This window comes from Monodelphis domestica, chromosome 7 (genome assembly GCF_027887165.1).
Source record: "Monodelphis domestica isolate mMonDom1 chromosome 7, mMonDom1.pri, whole genome shotgun sequence".
Classification (NCBI taxonomy): domain Eukaryota; kingdom Metazoa; phylum Chordata; class Mammalia; order Didelphimorphia; family Didelphidae; genus Monodelphis; species Monodelphis domestica.
The window spans coordinates 83,796,289-83,812,799 of NC_077233.1; the positions used below are offsets into that span (position 1 = coordinate 83,796,289).

The 16,511-nt window shown below is 35.2% G+C and overlaps 1 protein-coding gene across 2 annotated transcripts in view; it reads right to left on the reverse strand.

Annotated features, from left to right (window-relative positions):
- Nucleotides 1-16,511, reverse strand: part of ADCY1 (adenylate cyclase 1) — a 367,557-nt gene that overhangs the window by 246,515 nt on the left and 104,531 nt on the right. The window contains exon 2 of one of the 2 annotated variants that reach the window (XM_056804875.1): nt 6,356-6,505. The exons of the other annotated variant lie outside the window; for it this stretch is intronic. Coding sequence (XP_056660853.1) covers nt 6,356-6,505 — 150 coding nt within the window. The remainder of the gene's footprint in view (nt 1-6,355; nt 6,506-16,511) is intronic. 2 annotated transcript variants of the gene reach the window in all.

Genomic DNA, 16,511 nt, shown 5'->3' on the forward strand with positions numbered 1-16,511 from the left:
TTACTTCCACTTCTAAATCTATGATCCTGTTGTGGGAAAGGAATTTCCCTCCCCTTTATGTCACTTTATTTGACGTCATCAATCAGTGACCTGGAGGTCTTTTACCATTGAGATGTACAGAGGTAGAGAGACCCTCAGAGAGAGGAAGTTGAAACCAATGAGAAAGGAAACTGGTCCCACAGGCACTGTCTCCCTGGGTGGTACCAGGCAAATTGAGGAACTATGATTAGTTCCTGAGATGTGACATAGAAGAGCTAGTAGGTGAAGACAACTGCTTATAAGACAAGATCAATGCACTGCTCTCTTTCTCTCATGCTATTCTGGCTGGAGTTTGGAACCTGAAGGAGCCCCTGCAGATGGTCAGCTTCAATCCATCTGATGGCATGTCAGTTAATCAACTCTTTCCCTCTTTCCCAAATTTCCCTCTCTTTTCTATCACTACTTTGATGTAATAAAGCTACTAAAGCTACTAGCAGCCTCATGATTTAATTTTAAACATTAAATTGTCAATGACCCGTATCTTTTATAAACTTTGTTTTAATCTCCCCAAGCACCTAGCAGTACCCATGCACAGCTGGGGATTAATAAATGTTTATACTATTTTAAGAATTGTAAACCTTCTGCAAACTCCATTTGGAGGCATCGTCCATGTTTCAAGCACTTAGAATGAGAATCTAAAATATTTTTCCAGGGTAAACATGCATATGCTTCATATTTCTTTTGATGAAGAGCCTAATGCTTTCTCTCTAGTTTTCTCAGCAACTTGAAATATTTTGTCAACATCAAGCTTCAAAAATCATAGGATTTTGGAAGCAAACTTTGATATTATTTATCCCAAGTCTTTAGTTCTACAGAGGAGGAAATGAGACCCTGAAGAGGTAAAGTAATTAATTCATATTCAGGTTTGAATTATCCCTAAATTAAAGGTCTTTTGACTCAAAAATTCATTTAATTGTCCACTATGCTGGGATGATCCAAAAGAATTATGACTTTTAAAAAATGAGATTTTACTAATACCTTTTGGTTTTATATCTCTTAATTGTTCGTCTCTTATCTCTCCCCTATCCATTCTCAGACAGTCACCCCTTATATCTAAGAATTGTTTGAAAAGAACCAGTCATTTTAAAATGTATTTATTTCTTCATGCCCTAATTGACAAGAGAGTCAGCAGAGGCTTCCATCAACAAACACCATGTGTATCTGTCACTTTAAGATATTCCTTATGAGATCAATCATTAAGTAGGACAGATGGAGAAGAATATCTCCTTGATAACAGAGCTTTCTAAGATTCTCCTGTGCTCTAACAGAAATCTAGATGGTGGCACATAAGAAAACTCAAAAACAGGATGGGGAGAATAAAGAGTATTAGTTTTGAGGAATGACCCAAGATTAAGCTTGACCTTTAATGCTCATTATGACTCGGAAGGCGTCATTTAACTCTTCTGATCCTTAATTGTCTCCAGTGAAAATGGGAATAATGATACATGGAAGACAACCATAAGGTTGCCAAATAACTTTAAATCTTACTCCTACTCCCAACTACCTCCCTAATGGCATTTCCTTACCTGAATTTTTCTTTCTTCCTTGAAAAAAATCAGGGGAAATAAATATATTTTATTTGTCCTTACCAGCTTCTAGTAAATATAGCAACTAGACATATTTCATTTGTTTTCCTTCTCTGACTGGAGTCCCATTTTGCTTCAATCATTCTGTATAGTATTTTAGCATAATTTAATAGAATTCCTTTTCAGATCAAACAATGAGTGTTAGAAAGGAAAAGACAGAGCTGAGAGGCAAGGTTCAGGGAGAAATGAGTAAAAATGAAAGGGACAAAATGCAAGAGGAAAGAAGGAATAAAAAAAAAGAGAGAAGTAGAGGAAGAGGCTTCAGATAATTCAGTGAACCTACAGTCAGGAAGACCTGAGTACAAATTCAGGCTGACACTTACTAGTTGTATATCTGTGAGCAAGTCATTTAAACTCTCTCTATCTCAGTTTCCTCATCTCTAAAATGGGGATAAAAATAGCACCTACCTCCTAGGACTGCTGTGAAGATAAGATTAGTTATTTATAAACCTTAAAACACTGTAATGCTAATATTCTTGTTGTTAGATAATGGAGGGCATGGTAGACCTAAATTTGAGTCACAACTGACACTTAATAGATGAGCAATTACTGCCTCTCTCTCCACCTCATTTTCGTAGTCTGTAAAATTAAGGGGCTCAACTAGATGCTAAGATTATTTTGGAAGCACTCTGCTTACACATTTTAATACACCATTTTGTATATTTATAGTGTCTGTCACTAACATTAGTTAGCAATCTATCACAATTACATTATTGTAATTTATAACACAGGTCTGGTGCTGGCTCTAAGTACTTCTGGATCCTCTGAGGTGGGGTACCTTGGAAAAGCCTCTTCCTGCAGAGGTAGTCAGTTCAATAAAGTTTTAAGGGCATTCTCACAAGGCAATCCACTGGGTAATGAAATACATGGAGTTAAGAAATCATACCTCTCTGCTGACAGCCTACCTCTAACTCCCCAAACCTTTTTATCATTATTATGAAGTGAAGAAAGAAATGTTGTATTATTGATTAAACTAATCTTATGTATCCTTCAAAGAAAAAAATGCTAGCATGGTATCACAAGGTTTCATTCTGGGATCTCAAGTAAAATTTCCATTGCTTACTTTTAAAAAAAAATTATGAAACAAGCATATCTATTACCTCACACAACCACTACAACTCTCCCTCTCAGCTTTTAAATGTAGTGGTTTCGTGGGTAGGAGTAAATATGGAGTAAATTGTGGGGTGATGTAACTTTTGAAATCTCTGATAGTATTCTCTCAAGCTAATTTGCTTAATTGGGGAATAGACTTCATAGAATTAGTAATAACATAATACCCCTTTATTCTTGTATGAGTCCTTAAAAGAAAAAGAAAACAACAAAGAAAAACTAGTAGAGAATCAGTCAGAGTGAGAAAAAATGTCCCCAATGCACTATGGCCATGAATTTTTCATGCTTCACAAGCACCTCTGGCTGCTGGATCTTTGGACCTAATATTCATTCCTACAGAAAAGCAAAGAAAATAAACTCTTCAAATATAAGCAAACTAACAGAAGGATGCTCTGTTGTTTTCTCAGTGCAGTAATCCAGTCTAAAAACAAACTGATAAACAAATAACATCCTGGAGACACACAGTGAGATGACTTCAAATGTCCTTTTGCTAATTATTTTAGCTGAGTCTAGAAATAGGGAGTAAAGGAGTCCAACCCACCATAACTGCAGAGATTTCATTTTCTAACCTTGCCAATGGCATGAAGAACAAACCCTAATTTTTTTTCTAGATGACAAAAACAGATAAATATCAGCAGTTTGGTATATAAAGAGCTAAATATCTAAAATATACCCCAAATAAATGTACCCCATATAATAACAACAGAATACAGCAAGAATCTCAAAGTATCTTCTTTCTAACCACTCAATAAAATGGGAAGATAATATTTTTTTCCTGACTTTGGAGAAGAGATGGCCTCCTACAGGATATAGATCAACCATGGGAAGAAAACTAGAGATACAAGCATCCCAAACAAGGAGGAGGAACTTCATATAGTTTTACTGTATGAATTTAGGTTGATATTCATGATATACAATGTTATGGTAATGTTTTGGGCCAGATAATAATTTTGATGATTCCATTTTGTAACATCTATGGTCATGCACATGTTTATGTTTTCATTTTTCACTGTTCTCTTTCATTGTGTTTTCAAATCTGGGTTTTTAAAGAATGAACAAGGAAACAGTGTGTCACAAACTCTTTTTGATTTGTTTTGATGGGGGTAGAGACATTTTGTGCTAATGGACCATACTGTTAGAACTTTTTAAAAGCTAATGAATAATTAATTAATGATCAGCCTACAATCATAATGGAAAGTATGCCAATGGGGACTCAAAAACTAAATAGCACTAAACAAGCCACCTCAACCTATCCCTAAAGGCTTGAGAAGGTAAAATAGCCATGTTCAAGGAAACTAATTCATCCTATGAGAAGGAGATGGAATAGCCACCTCAAAAGTATATTCTACAAAAGTTAAATAATATTTGACAAAATCTAATAAACTCAATGATAAATTGTAGAGAATGTAGAAAAGGACATATTGCATAAGAAAGGTTTTGTTTTAAGATACAAAAGGATATACAAATCAATGCATTGAATTATTTATTTTGTCTCAATCGACTTATATAACACTATAAATATTTATGTTAATATAAACAGGGCCAATCATTTAGTAAGACTAAATTGTAGTATATAGAAGACCAGAGAAGAAGTAGAAGAAATGCAAAGGAAGGGAGACATTCTGAAGTGAGACCTAACTAAGGTAGAGCAAATCGAAGTTTGTAGAAGGACACTAAAATTTAGAAAGTACTCACAGTACTTGTATATAGTCTCCAACTTAAGAGCAAACGAACTTAACAATAAGCTAGCAAGAATAATCCATTCTTTTCCCTTGACTATATATTAATTGAGCTCTCCCATACACAGGCCACTCAGCCTTGCTCTTCTGTTCAGCACTTGCTCAAAGTCCTGTCCCCTCATCCCACTTCTAGCAACTGAATTGCTACAGACACAAAAATAATTTTCTCAAATTATTTTCCTCCTATTCAGCTTTGGTAAATTAAAAATGAATACATGAACTGCCTTCTGAGAGCTCAAAAAGTTATGGTTTGTCATTTCCCCAGAAAATACCTGTGATATGGAATTAACAACTTGACTCTGTCAAATATCCTGAGCTTTAGCCCTCATATGCCTTATATAGAGCCAAGATGATAAATGGGAAGAGAGGCCAAAAAAGAGAGAGGCAAAGGGTGAAAGTGAAAGAAAATGAAAGGGCAACAGAAATATAAGAAGGGAAAGAAGAAAGGGAAGAAATAAGCAATCTACTAATATTCTGTACAATCCTAAATTTTTGGAATGGTCAAGTATCACAAAAGCAATAAGCACACAATGTACTTTCTTTTTAATTCTAGAATTTTACTCAAATTAAATGAAACCCCAAAATACAGAATATATTTATAATATTTCACATTCCATTTTCCTCCCTACCTAACAAAACACACATCACTGTTGAAATCTAGGAGAAATTAATGAGATGAAAACAATGAAATATAAATAAGTGCTGAATGAGAATTTGGGTCAAGGCTGTTAATTTATTATTTAGACATGAACTACTAAAATCAAAGCTCTAAAATATGCATCATTTATACTTTCACATGTAAGAAGGCTTTATGCCTTTTTTTCTTTACAGTTAAACATATCCAATCATCATAAAGAGAAACTGTACATTACTTAGAAATAGATTTGGCCTATTTTATTTCCAGGAAAATAAGCAATAATCTCTTTTTTAAAGCTGGCTAGGAAGCTTTCCTCTAAACTAGTTATATCTTTCTTCATGTCAGAAATGGATAGTTGGAGTCTAGCCACACTTTTGGAAACAATAAGCTTTTATTTAGAAGTGATTCTCTTAAAACACTCTTGCCTTTGGCTTCTTATGTGCATCTCTGTTGACTAACAGGACTGCCTTATCCTTTTTCAAACTCATCAAATATAAGAATGTTTGACATCTTGATTCTCCCTTTTCTTTTTTACCTAATAAATGATGCAAATGAATTTGAGTGTCACAATGTCAAGAATCTTCCAAATTTTAACTCTTCCCTAGACTTTTTTTAAAAAGGATAACCTTTAATCTTTAGAATAAAGATTCAACCATACTGCTTGTGTTGTAGGTCTTATTTGGAATTAATTTCATTCTTATAAAGTTCTCTTATATTTTGAACTTGATATCTAATATATTTAACCAAAATAATAAGTTCAAATTAGTTAATATATAGCATAGTAGAAGGCTAGCCATGACATGACATTAAGAAGATAAGAATTCAAGTCCATAATAATTAGGCAGGTCACTAAACTTTTCCATGTCCTAGAAAACTACAAGACTATAAGGTGTAGAGAAGTTGGCCCATCTATATGGATGGAGACCACTTCTACACTGGCAGTTCTTACACAATTAAGTTACATGTCCAGACCCCAATAAATGAATTTATAAATCTGAAATGAATATATACACTTTAGCCATTGTAAATGTTAGAAAAACAAAAAAATAGATTAATTACATCATTTAATTCATTCTGTTTCAGAGTATAAGTGAATCTTGACCATAAAAGCCCTGAGATCAAATTCAACTGAACATGTCAAAGTTAAGGATACGTGTCCTTTTTATTTGAGCACTCAGTGCACACATGCAGTGTCACGAAGGGAAAAGAAAAAGATGAGAAACCAAGACTGATTGGAAACTGACCTGTTTTTCATTTTCATCTTCCAGCCTCAGCCTGTCCTCTATGCAGTTCCTGGCCTGTAGGAAAGCCTTCCTCTGAGCCCTTTCTGTCAAAATCCTCACAAAGACCCCATACAAATTTACACTGACAAAAAGCAGAGCATTTGCCCCAAGCTGTAAGAGAAAAAAAAATAAAAGAAATATTTTAATGTACAGATTTTCCACAACATTCCAGTTCTTCCTCCCCCTATGTTTTATACATGAAGAAAGAGGTCAGTTTGGTCTGGGGATTCTCAGTGTCCAGGGTATTCTCTTAAAGTTCAACAACCTTGCTTTAAGAAGAGATGGATTCTAATTGGGGTTTCTTTCTTTAGGGTTTTGTAAAGAGAGGTTCACATTTGAATAATTTCATGACTTGGCCTATATCCCCACAGCAGAAGCAGACCTATGAGGATGTAGTTTGGTGTGGGTCTGACTCACTTTAGCAGATGTCTGGGAGTGGATAAGATGTCACTGCCCAGAATGTAATTCACATTGAGCCAAAAGAAGAGGTACCGTCTCAAAGGATATTTTTTTCTTTACACACATTTAATGTTAGAAAATCCAGCTGGCTGAGGAAGGTAAACATTTATTTTGTAATGAGCCTAATTAAACATATTACAAAGAAGACTCAAATCCTCCAATGGACAGTCATACATGGGGAGTGCCATTTTCAAAGTAGAGAGAAAAAAGCCATCCTCAAATCTTTTCTGAGAGCATGGGATTATTTTTCTCTCTTTATGGGTCCACAAATAGTCAGGCACCAGAAGCACAATTCCTTGAGATTAATCATTCAATCAAAACATACATTCATTAGATGTTGTGGTAGGACCATCTTCCCTCCTTACAAGTTAGTCTAGTTTTCCCCTAAAAGGTATTTAGACATTCTACGAGACTTTGTTAAATCAAAGGACTAAAAGTTTTAACTGTTGACATCGCTCCCCAATTATATGAATGTAAAGCAACCTTGAGAACTTCTAGAACCACTCAGAGGCAGGTATGGATACTCATGATGATCAGTGCAGGCAAATGAGCTTCTCTTATACAAATCAACTCAAGGTATACTCAAAGCCTATTCTCATTCTATAGCTAAGTAAGTCTTTTAGTATCTGTCAAATGATTGATACATTTTTTGTTCTACTATTTAACCTAAAGTAGTTGGGGAAATGGCCTGAATCAGGTTCAACTCAAAAGAAATACCTCCTTTGTCTAAGGTTCTTTGGTTTCTGTGAGTGATACAAAGATCATCATAAGACCTAGTTTCTAACTTTAAAGAATGTAAAGATCAAGACAACAGTATAAGATGTCAGAAGTAGCGTGGAGCTGACTTCCCAATCAAAGGTAGAGTCGGGATCCAATTGGAATACAAAAAAGAAGTAGAATTTACTATAGGCATGAGTGGGCAGGGTTGAGGAGAAGGAAGGATTCTAGGTGAGGAATCAAAGTGTGTAGATGCAAAAGAGCATCATTGTTCAGGTGACAGTAAAAAGAGACAAGGTTTTGGGGTAGGGGAAGTTGGAGAGAATCAAAGAGTTAGGAGAAAAATGAGTAGTTCAAAATAATATCAGGTTGGTAAATTAAAGTCATAGAGTCATAATTTAAAGGGCAAAAGAGTTTTCAGTTCTTACTTCAGTTATTTTTTATATTCATGAGATATTTTTGTGTTTAATTTTTATTTCTAATTAAAAGCATAAGACAGCCATTTTATTCATGCATCGTCTCAATGGTTTCAAGTCTCAATGGATGTGAGAGTTGTATCCAAAGCTTCTGTAGACTCACGGGTCTTATTTCTCTTGAATCAATGTAATTGGCAATGATATTGGCAGTGTGGTATCAAGCTCATTTCAAGGATTTCAGTTCTCTGATGAAGTCAGAGTAACACTTGGAAATTTATATGTTCTCCATGAATACAGATCATAACCTCTCCACATTTCATAAATTATTATGGCTGAAAAATCCAACTCATGGGATCATAGATTTAGAGGTGGAAAGGATCTTGTATGTCATTGATACCAATTTTTTTCATATTCCAGATAAGGAAACAGAGGTTCAGAGATCTTAAAGGGCCTACACAGCCTCATAAGCTGGTAATCAAACCCCTGGGAGAATCAAACCCAGACCTTCTTCCTGCCTCTAATTCTAAGATTCTGTACAGCACTGCCTACTAATTCCTGCTGGACAATTTTCTGGTAGTTTCTTCACACTTAAGATGGGTAAATCTAAACAACAGCTGTGTGGTCTGTCACTAGTTATATACTAGAAAATTTTCCAGCTTGTTGAGACCAGTTAGCAAAGGTTCTTATCCTAGGGATCCATGAATGAATTGAAAAATATTTTGATAATAATTCTTTTAAATTGGTTTACTTCATTAATTGTATTTTATTTTATTCATTAAAAATATTATTATGATAATGAGTTCTTAACCCTGGAAGATCCATGAACTTGTTTAAAAATATTTTGATAATTATATTTCAATAAAATTGACTTCCTTTCTAATTACATGTATTTTATTTTATGCATTTAAAAAACATTATTCAGGAAAGGGGACTTTTCCACCCATACTGGCTCTGCTTAAGCGGTCAAATGGAAGGGAGTCTAAAGACATGAAGTTCAGGAAAAAGTCACTAGTCTCTGCTCAGATATAAATTTAGAAAAAGTGAAGAGTGACTCCCCTTAAGACATAGATTTTACACTCTCAGACTTTGTTTTCCATGTACTCTTAGCAGAATCTTAGGTGCATTACTTTTATTTCTTTTTATCATTTTTCTTCAATGTGTCTTATTTGATTTTTGAATTCCTTTTAAAGTTCTTTCAGAACTTGAGACCAATTCCCAGGGTTTTTGTTGTTGTTGATGTTTTACATGTGGTTGCCTGGATCTCACCATCTTCTGATGGTCTATTCTTTATTCTTTGCCCACATGGAAATTTTCAAGGGTTAAGTGTCTTTTCTGCTGTTTGCTCATTTTCCCATCCTTTTTTTTTTGCCTGTGAACTGGGAATTCCAAAAGATGCTTACTGATTCTGTCTCCTCTTCTGGCTTGTAGATTTTGTCCTCGGGCTATGTCTTCCGTGCAGCTGTGGAGGCTTGAAAGGACTTAGCACTATGTGCTTCTAGATCTCACTGTGGGCTGATACCAGGGCCCAGGACTTCAAGGGTTGGGTCTGAAGTGTTCTTTTGCTGGTTTAGTCCATGTCCCAGGATCCCAAAGTTAGCCTATGACCAGTCACAGAACCTAGAACAGTAGGTTGGTCAGCACTCTGTGCAGTGTACTTCTGGTTCCCCCCAATCCCCTGAAAATCAAGTCTGCCTAACTTTCAAGTTGAGTTCAGTGGGAGAGCCCCCTAGAACCCCCTCACTACTTTTTGTTGTTTATTTTTGAGGTTGTCGCTTAGAGGCAGTTTTAAAAGACTGACTTGGAAGGATTGTCAGGGTGGTTTAAGCTTTTGCTGCTACTAAGCCACCATCTTGGCTCTGCTTTGGAGAACTGAGAGTATCCTCTTACTATGAGAAGGCAATGGAGTAAGACTTTAATTGAGAGAATTCAGAGTTATAGAATTATATAGATATAGATTTTATATTATTTTATATTATTCATTCAACCCCTGTGGTCCTCCTACTCTTCAACTTTAAAATGAACTAGTCTAGATTATCTCCAAGTTCCTTTCCAGTTGGAAATACAGTATAGCTCTATGCTGCAGACATTTAGATTGTAATATAAAATTGAAGAGTAGGAGGATCACAGGGGTTGAATGACTCATCCAAATGAACATGGGTAAAAAGTAAAGATATGGAACTCAGGCCAATAGTTTTTCTGACTCTAGATACAAGCTTTTGAAATGGCTAGGGTTGAAGGAGGACAGGAAAGAGGGATCCTAGATAGAGCTCTTGTCTAGACATAGAAATGCTGCTCCACAACTCATTGAAGTCTGAGCTGTTGTCTTATCACAGTGCTTTATAGGAAGTAAGTGGGCAATAAATGTTTGTTGAATTGGATGTTTAATATTTTCATAATACTTCTAATAAAAAAAAGAAATTGCTCCTTAATCATCGATTCAGCTATTCTACACATTAGTCTTATTGGATATAGAGTCTTAGGCAGATGAAACCATATAAATAGACACTAACAAATTTTAAAATATAGGAGTTGAGGAAAGCCAAATAGTGACTTTTTTTTTAATAGAATGCCAAATAGACGAACTGGAGTGACCTAGCTCGTTTTCATGGTCCATTTGGATAATAATTTCTATTGTTTTATTTGTCTGGGAGGTTTCCTGCCAAGCTTATGTGAAATTATGGAGGTTAGCATTTACCAGGTCAGTTCTACACCCAGTTTCTTTGGTGATTTCCTCTTACCAGTGAGGAAACTCCCAGAATGAAAATTAAATGTGAAAAGATTTGCCCCAATAAATTTTGTAGAAAATAGCAAGCCATTTTGTAAATAGATGTCAAAATGAACTGGACTGAGGAGTTGAGGTCAATGATCTCCTTTGGTTTCATTTGTTTGTTTTTTAAATTATAAATATAAACTATATATATCTAATGTCCATGCACAGGTGACTGTTGTAATCCTGTAAAACAATGCAAAATTAGTTTGACCCACTTAGTGATAGACAATATTATTAAATGTGAATAGTAATCAACTCATAGAAGTCATTAGCATCTGTGATTGTGTCACTAACATTGAAACCATCAATTTTCAAATATGAGAGGAAGGAAGAGGAAAACTGGCTAAGTTAGGAAACTGCTCTAAGACATTACTAGATATATCCCTAGATGCATAACCCAAAGTCTTGTCCAGGGGCATCTAGGTGGCTCAGTATATACAGAGCCAAGCCTACTGAGAAGAGATCCTGGGTTCAAATATGGCCTCAGATACTTCCCAGTTATGTGACCCTTATAAGTCATTTTACCCCAGTTCCCTATTCTTTACCACTCTTCTACCTTGGAACTAATACTTAGGTAAAAAAAAAAGAAAAGAAAAAAGGCCTTACCCATAAAGACCATTATGGGCAAGATTTTGGACCAGGAGTTACTTAACAGTTTGGCAAATGGACTTTTTTGAGCTGTGGGAAGCCAAAAAAGGAAGATGTTATTATGTCCCTCTCCTCCTAGCTCTCTGTAGGGTAAGACAGATTTCTGTACCCAATGAGTATATCCAGTATTCCTTCTTTGAATCAGTTCAGATGAGAATAAGGTTCAAGGGTTGTCCAACACCTTTCCCCCACCCTTCTCTCCCCCTTCACTGTGAACACTCTTCTGTGTCTCTTACATGCAATAGTTAAGGAAGATGCTGAGGTCCAGAATCTCACTTGGATTAAGGGCATGGCAGCCCTGTCACCCTCTCCATTGAGGAGTAAAGATCTCACAGAGATAGCCAGCCAGCAAAGAAAAAAAAAAACCCAAATAAACACAAAACCTTTTTGAGCCTAGGAGGAGCCCACACTCTTTCCCCTTCTCCTAACTTGGTTGGCTATCCATTGGGAATGTTTGTCTCGTCTATCATCCCTTGCTTCCCTGTACCTCAGCCCTTTATACACACACACACACACACACACACACACACACACACACACACACACACACACTCAAGTTAACATATGATTGGTTTATTGTTATTATTTCAAATGAATAAGTAAATAAATGTTTTTAAATGTATAATTTTTACATTTCTAGTATGGTTATATATTGATAGACAGCTAGGTAGCACAATGTAGATAATGGTGGACCTGGTGTCAGGAAGACCCAAGTTCAGATTTGGTCTCAGACACTTATTAGTTGTGTGATGCTAGGCATATCATTTGACTCTGTTTGGCTCATCTTCCTTATCTGTAAATTGACTAGAGAAGAAAATGTCAAACCACTACAGTGTCTTTGCCAAGAAAACCCCAAATAGGATCACAAAGGGTCAGGCACACCAAAAGACAACGAAACAATGTCACCTGGATAGCTGAGTAGATTGGAATACTTTGTCTGAAGTCAGGACATTTACTAGCTGTGTGGCCCTAGGAAAGTTGCTTAACATTTGGCTTAATCCATTGGAGAAGGACATGGTAAACCTCTCCAGTATCTTTGCCAAGAAAATCCCAAATGGGATCACAAAGAGTCAAACAACAAAAATATTGTTAGAAACAGTGAAAATAAATGAAAGTTTTTAGGTTCTCCAATAATTTTTTAAGAGTCTAAAGGGATCTTGAGACCAAAAAGCTTAAGAACCACTGATGTATATGAAAGCATTTTTGAAAACTAAATTACAATATCATTATTAACACAAATACAATGTTTTTACTGGAAATTGGAAAGAATAGGAGAAAATCTTTCTTTTTAGATTCAAATCTTGATTAGGTAGAGTGGCAACATAATTATTAATAAAACATCCTGGATAACCTGCCTTTTAAGCAATTGTATGTAATTATGAATAAGAAAGGTTGAGTAGGAAGAGAGGAAATGGAAGTACTCAAGATAATGGTGTAACAAAGCAAAAAACACATTAAGATGTGACTCAAAGGCAGATAGATAGATAGATAGATAGATAGATAGATAGATAGATAGATAGACAGACAGACAGACAGACAGACAGATAGATAGATAGATAGATAGATGGATGGAGGGATGGATGAAGCTGCATCAATAAAATTTAGTGGTTGAAGACCTTAAGAATCATCTTGTTAACTCTGTAGTTGAGTTTTGAATCTGCATTGAATGATTCCAGATTCAATTACCTCAACTATATTTATTTCATCTTTTCTATATTTCTTGATCACATTTTATACCTCTTAAGAGCATCCCTTTTTTTTCTTTTTGTTGGTGCTGCCTTTAAAACCCCCTGAGAAAAAGAACTTGCTAACAAGTTGTGTTTTCAGATAATTATTAGGAAATTCTCATGTTGAACAGGAGTCAGTGCTTCTATAGTATCTTTTCAATGATCCTCATTCTAGCATCGAGGAATCCTATCCCTTGCACTAAAAGAAAAGCCTAATCCTTTTTCTACATTATTAATTTCCAAGTGATCAAAGACCAGTATAATATATTGCTAGGTAAAATTATTCTTTACTTAAATCTTTCAAGTATTCAGGTCTCTTACATGGAGCAGAGCACATTTCCATTTGCTTTTAATAGACATTTATCTATTAAAATATGGACTTACAGAGCTGAATGAAAACAAGATCAGATGTGGTTTCACTGATTCAGGAGTGCAACTATGATCTCTTTTGATTTGGATACTTTCTGTCTGAATGAATTTAAATGTCTGAATGGAACGATCCCATTATCTTTTTTGGAAGCTGGTTATTGACTCATGTTGGGTTTGTGGCCAACTAAAACTCTTAAGATTTTTTTTCTCTAACATTTTACACGATTGCACATGTAAAATCTATATTAGTTTGTTACCATCTCAAGGTGGGGGGTTACAGAGGGGAGAGAGAACGAGATGGAGAATTTGAGACTCAATATTCTTTGAAAACCATTGGAAATTATTTTTACAAGTAATTGGAGGGAATAAAATTAAAATTAAAAATAAAAAAATTTCCCTTGTGAACTGAAAGTCTCTCATCATGTACTTGTATGATTTTGTTTTTGAACCTAAGCACAAGACCTTGCTTTTTTTTTTCTATCAGCCTTTATTTTATCAGATTATCTCAACCTGGAAAGACCTCTTGGGATTTAAACCCCATGCTATAGTGAATTATATAGCCATTTCTACTTTATGTCATCTGGAAAAATATTGTCCTGTTTAAAATTTCAGATCTTTGGTGGTTTGACTCCAATCTATTTTACCAGATTGTTCTTAAATTACTTCCTCCTTTTTAAAAAAGCATTATCTTTGTCTTAGAATTCATACTAAGTATTGCATCTAAGGCCAGAGTGGTAAGGACTAGGCAATTGGGGTCACACAGAGAGGAAGTGTCTGGGACCAGATTACATTGTTTCCTTTTATCCACACTAGAATTCAGATGAACTAGTCTATTTGCTTTTGCTGATCTATGAGATTCCAGTTCCTGTAGTCCTTCCTTTTTTCCTAGATTATCCACAATGGCTGGAAAGCTTTCTTTCATCTTTGATTCTTGGCATCTTTATCTCTTTCTTCATGTCTTAGGTCAAATACTACCCCCTATCCAAGCCATCTCCTTGTTAACCTGGGTTTCAGTATAGCTCCTGCCACTGTGATTTCTTAATCTCTCATTCTCAACCTAATCCATCAAATTTAACTTATTTTCTCCCTTCCCTCTACGAGTGCTCTTTTTAGTAAAAGTACTACTTAGAAGATATCCTTTGGGTATCTCAACAGTGGAATTCTCTTTAGGATAAATACACACATTTGCATTTGCAGATTTTAACTATGCCTGTAGTGGGATGAGGAAAAGCTTATAAAAGGATTTTTTCCCCTTAGAACTCCCAAAAGCATAGTTAAAATCTTCAAATACAGTTGAATGGCAGAAACTTCATTATAGTAAATTTGCTCCAAGATGAAATTTATGGAAGACCCTGGCTCCAATTCCTGTTTCACATCAAATGATAATTATACCTGTTTGATGCTTATTCTGGATGTAGCTGAAGCCTAGAGGGATTACCTATATCCAGAGAAAACCTTTTTAAAGGAAAGGTCTCTGAAAGTATAAAGTATTATCTACACATGATAATTTAAATCTTCTGACAATCATAACACCTAATGATAATGAACTTAGTCATTATGGAATGATGACCAGACAAATGAATGTACATGTCACACCCTAATTTTCCTCAGTAAATGATCATACCTTAATACATCCAACAAATATCAATTATTTATAATGTACTGGCCATGGGAAAAAAATAAAAATAAAGGTCTAGTCTCTGATCTCAAAGACCATATAGTCTTTGATAAGTGACAAGATATGTGCACAGGTCAACATACAAAAATGTTTTGTAAAAGAAGAATAAAGTACTATCAAACTAGTTGTAGAAAAAAAATTCTTCCAGCTGGAGACATGAGAGAGAGGGCATGACACATTGGAGCCGTGCTTTAAAGTTGATGAGTTGATGAGTTGATACCAATAAAAAAAGATGAAATGAGGATGCTATGGGCCTAGAAAATAACATACACAAAAGTAGGTAGGAAGTGGGAAAGTGCTGGAATTATTCAGAGGACAGTCAATAGCTTAGCTTTGTTAGAGTATAGAGTATATATGGGGTAATAGGAGAAAATCAGGCTGAAAAGGAACATTAGAATCTCTGAGTTCTAATGATCAGCAGAAGTCATTTAGTCTATAATTTTTTTCCATCTTAACTGCTTTCCTTCTAATTTTGGCTATATTAGTTTTATTTGTACAAAAATGTAATATAATGTATTTAAATTATTCATTTTATATCTTACAATGTTTTTTATCTCTTATTCATACATGAGTTCTTCTATCCATAAATCAGATATGTAAGATGTTCTCTGTTCTTCTAATTTGCTTATTATATCTTCTTTTATGTCTTGGTCATGTATTCATTTTGATCTTATGCTTTCTATAATGGCAGTAGAGGAGGGAGGAAGGGAGTTATCTGAATGTTTAGTTGTAACAAATATACAAATTTTTTAAAGCCAAAAAAAGTTAGTCTAATCCATCAGTGAATATTCTATAATCTTTCTGAAGAAGTGTTATCTAGCTTCTGCTTGAAGAACTTCAGAGATGGTAAAGTCATTACCTCCAAGGAAACTCAACTCACTTTAACTGGAAGCAACATTATTATTTTTTTTTTGTTGTTGTTTTTTAAACCCTTACCTTCCATCTTGGAATCATACTGTGTAATGGTCCCAAGGCAGAAGAGTGGTAAGGGCTAGGCAATGGGGGTTAAGTGACTTGCCCAGGGTCACACAGCTGGGAAGTATCTGAGGCCAAATTTGAACCCAGGACCACCCATCTCTGGGCCTGACTCTCAACCCACTGAGCCACCTACCTGCTCCCAACCTTGTTTTTAATATCACACAAAATATCTGTCTCTGTATAGTCTTTACCCACCCTTCATAATTCCCCACTTTGGGGCTGAGCAAAAGAAGGCATTTCCCTCCTCAATGTTACAACTAGATAGTATATTTACAATAATTCAATAATACAATATTTTTTTCTAGTCTAAATATCATCCCCTCCTTTATCCATTCCATGAATAGCATTGTTTATG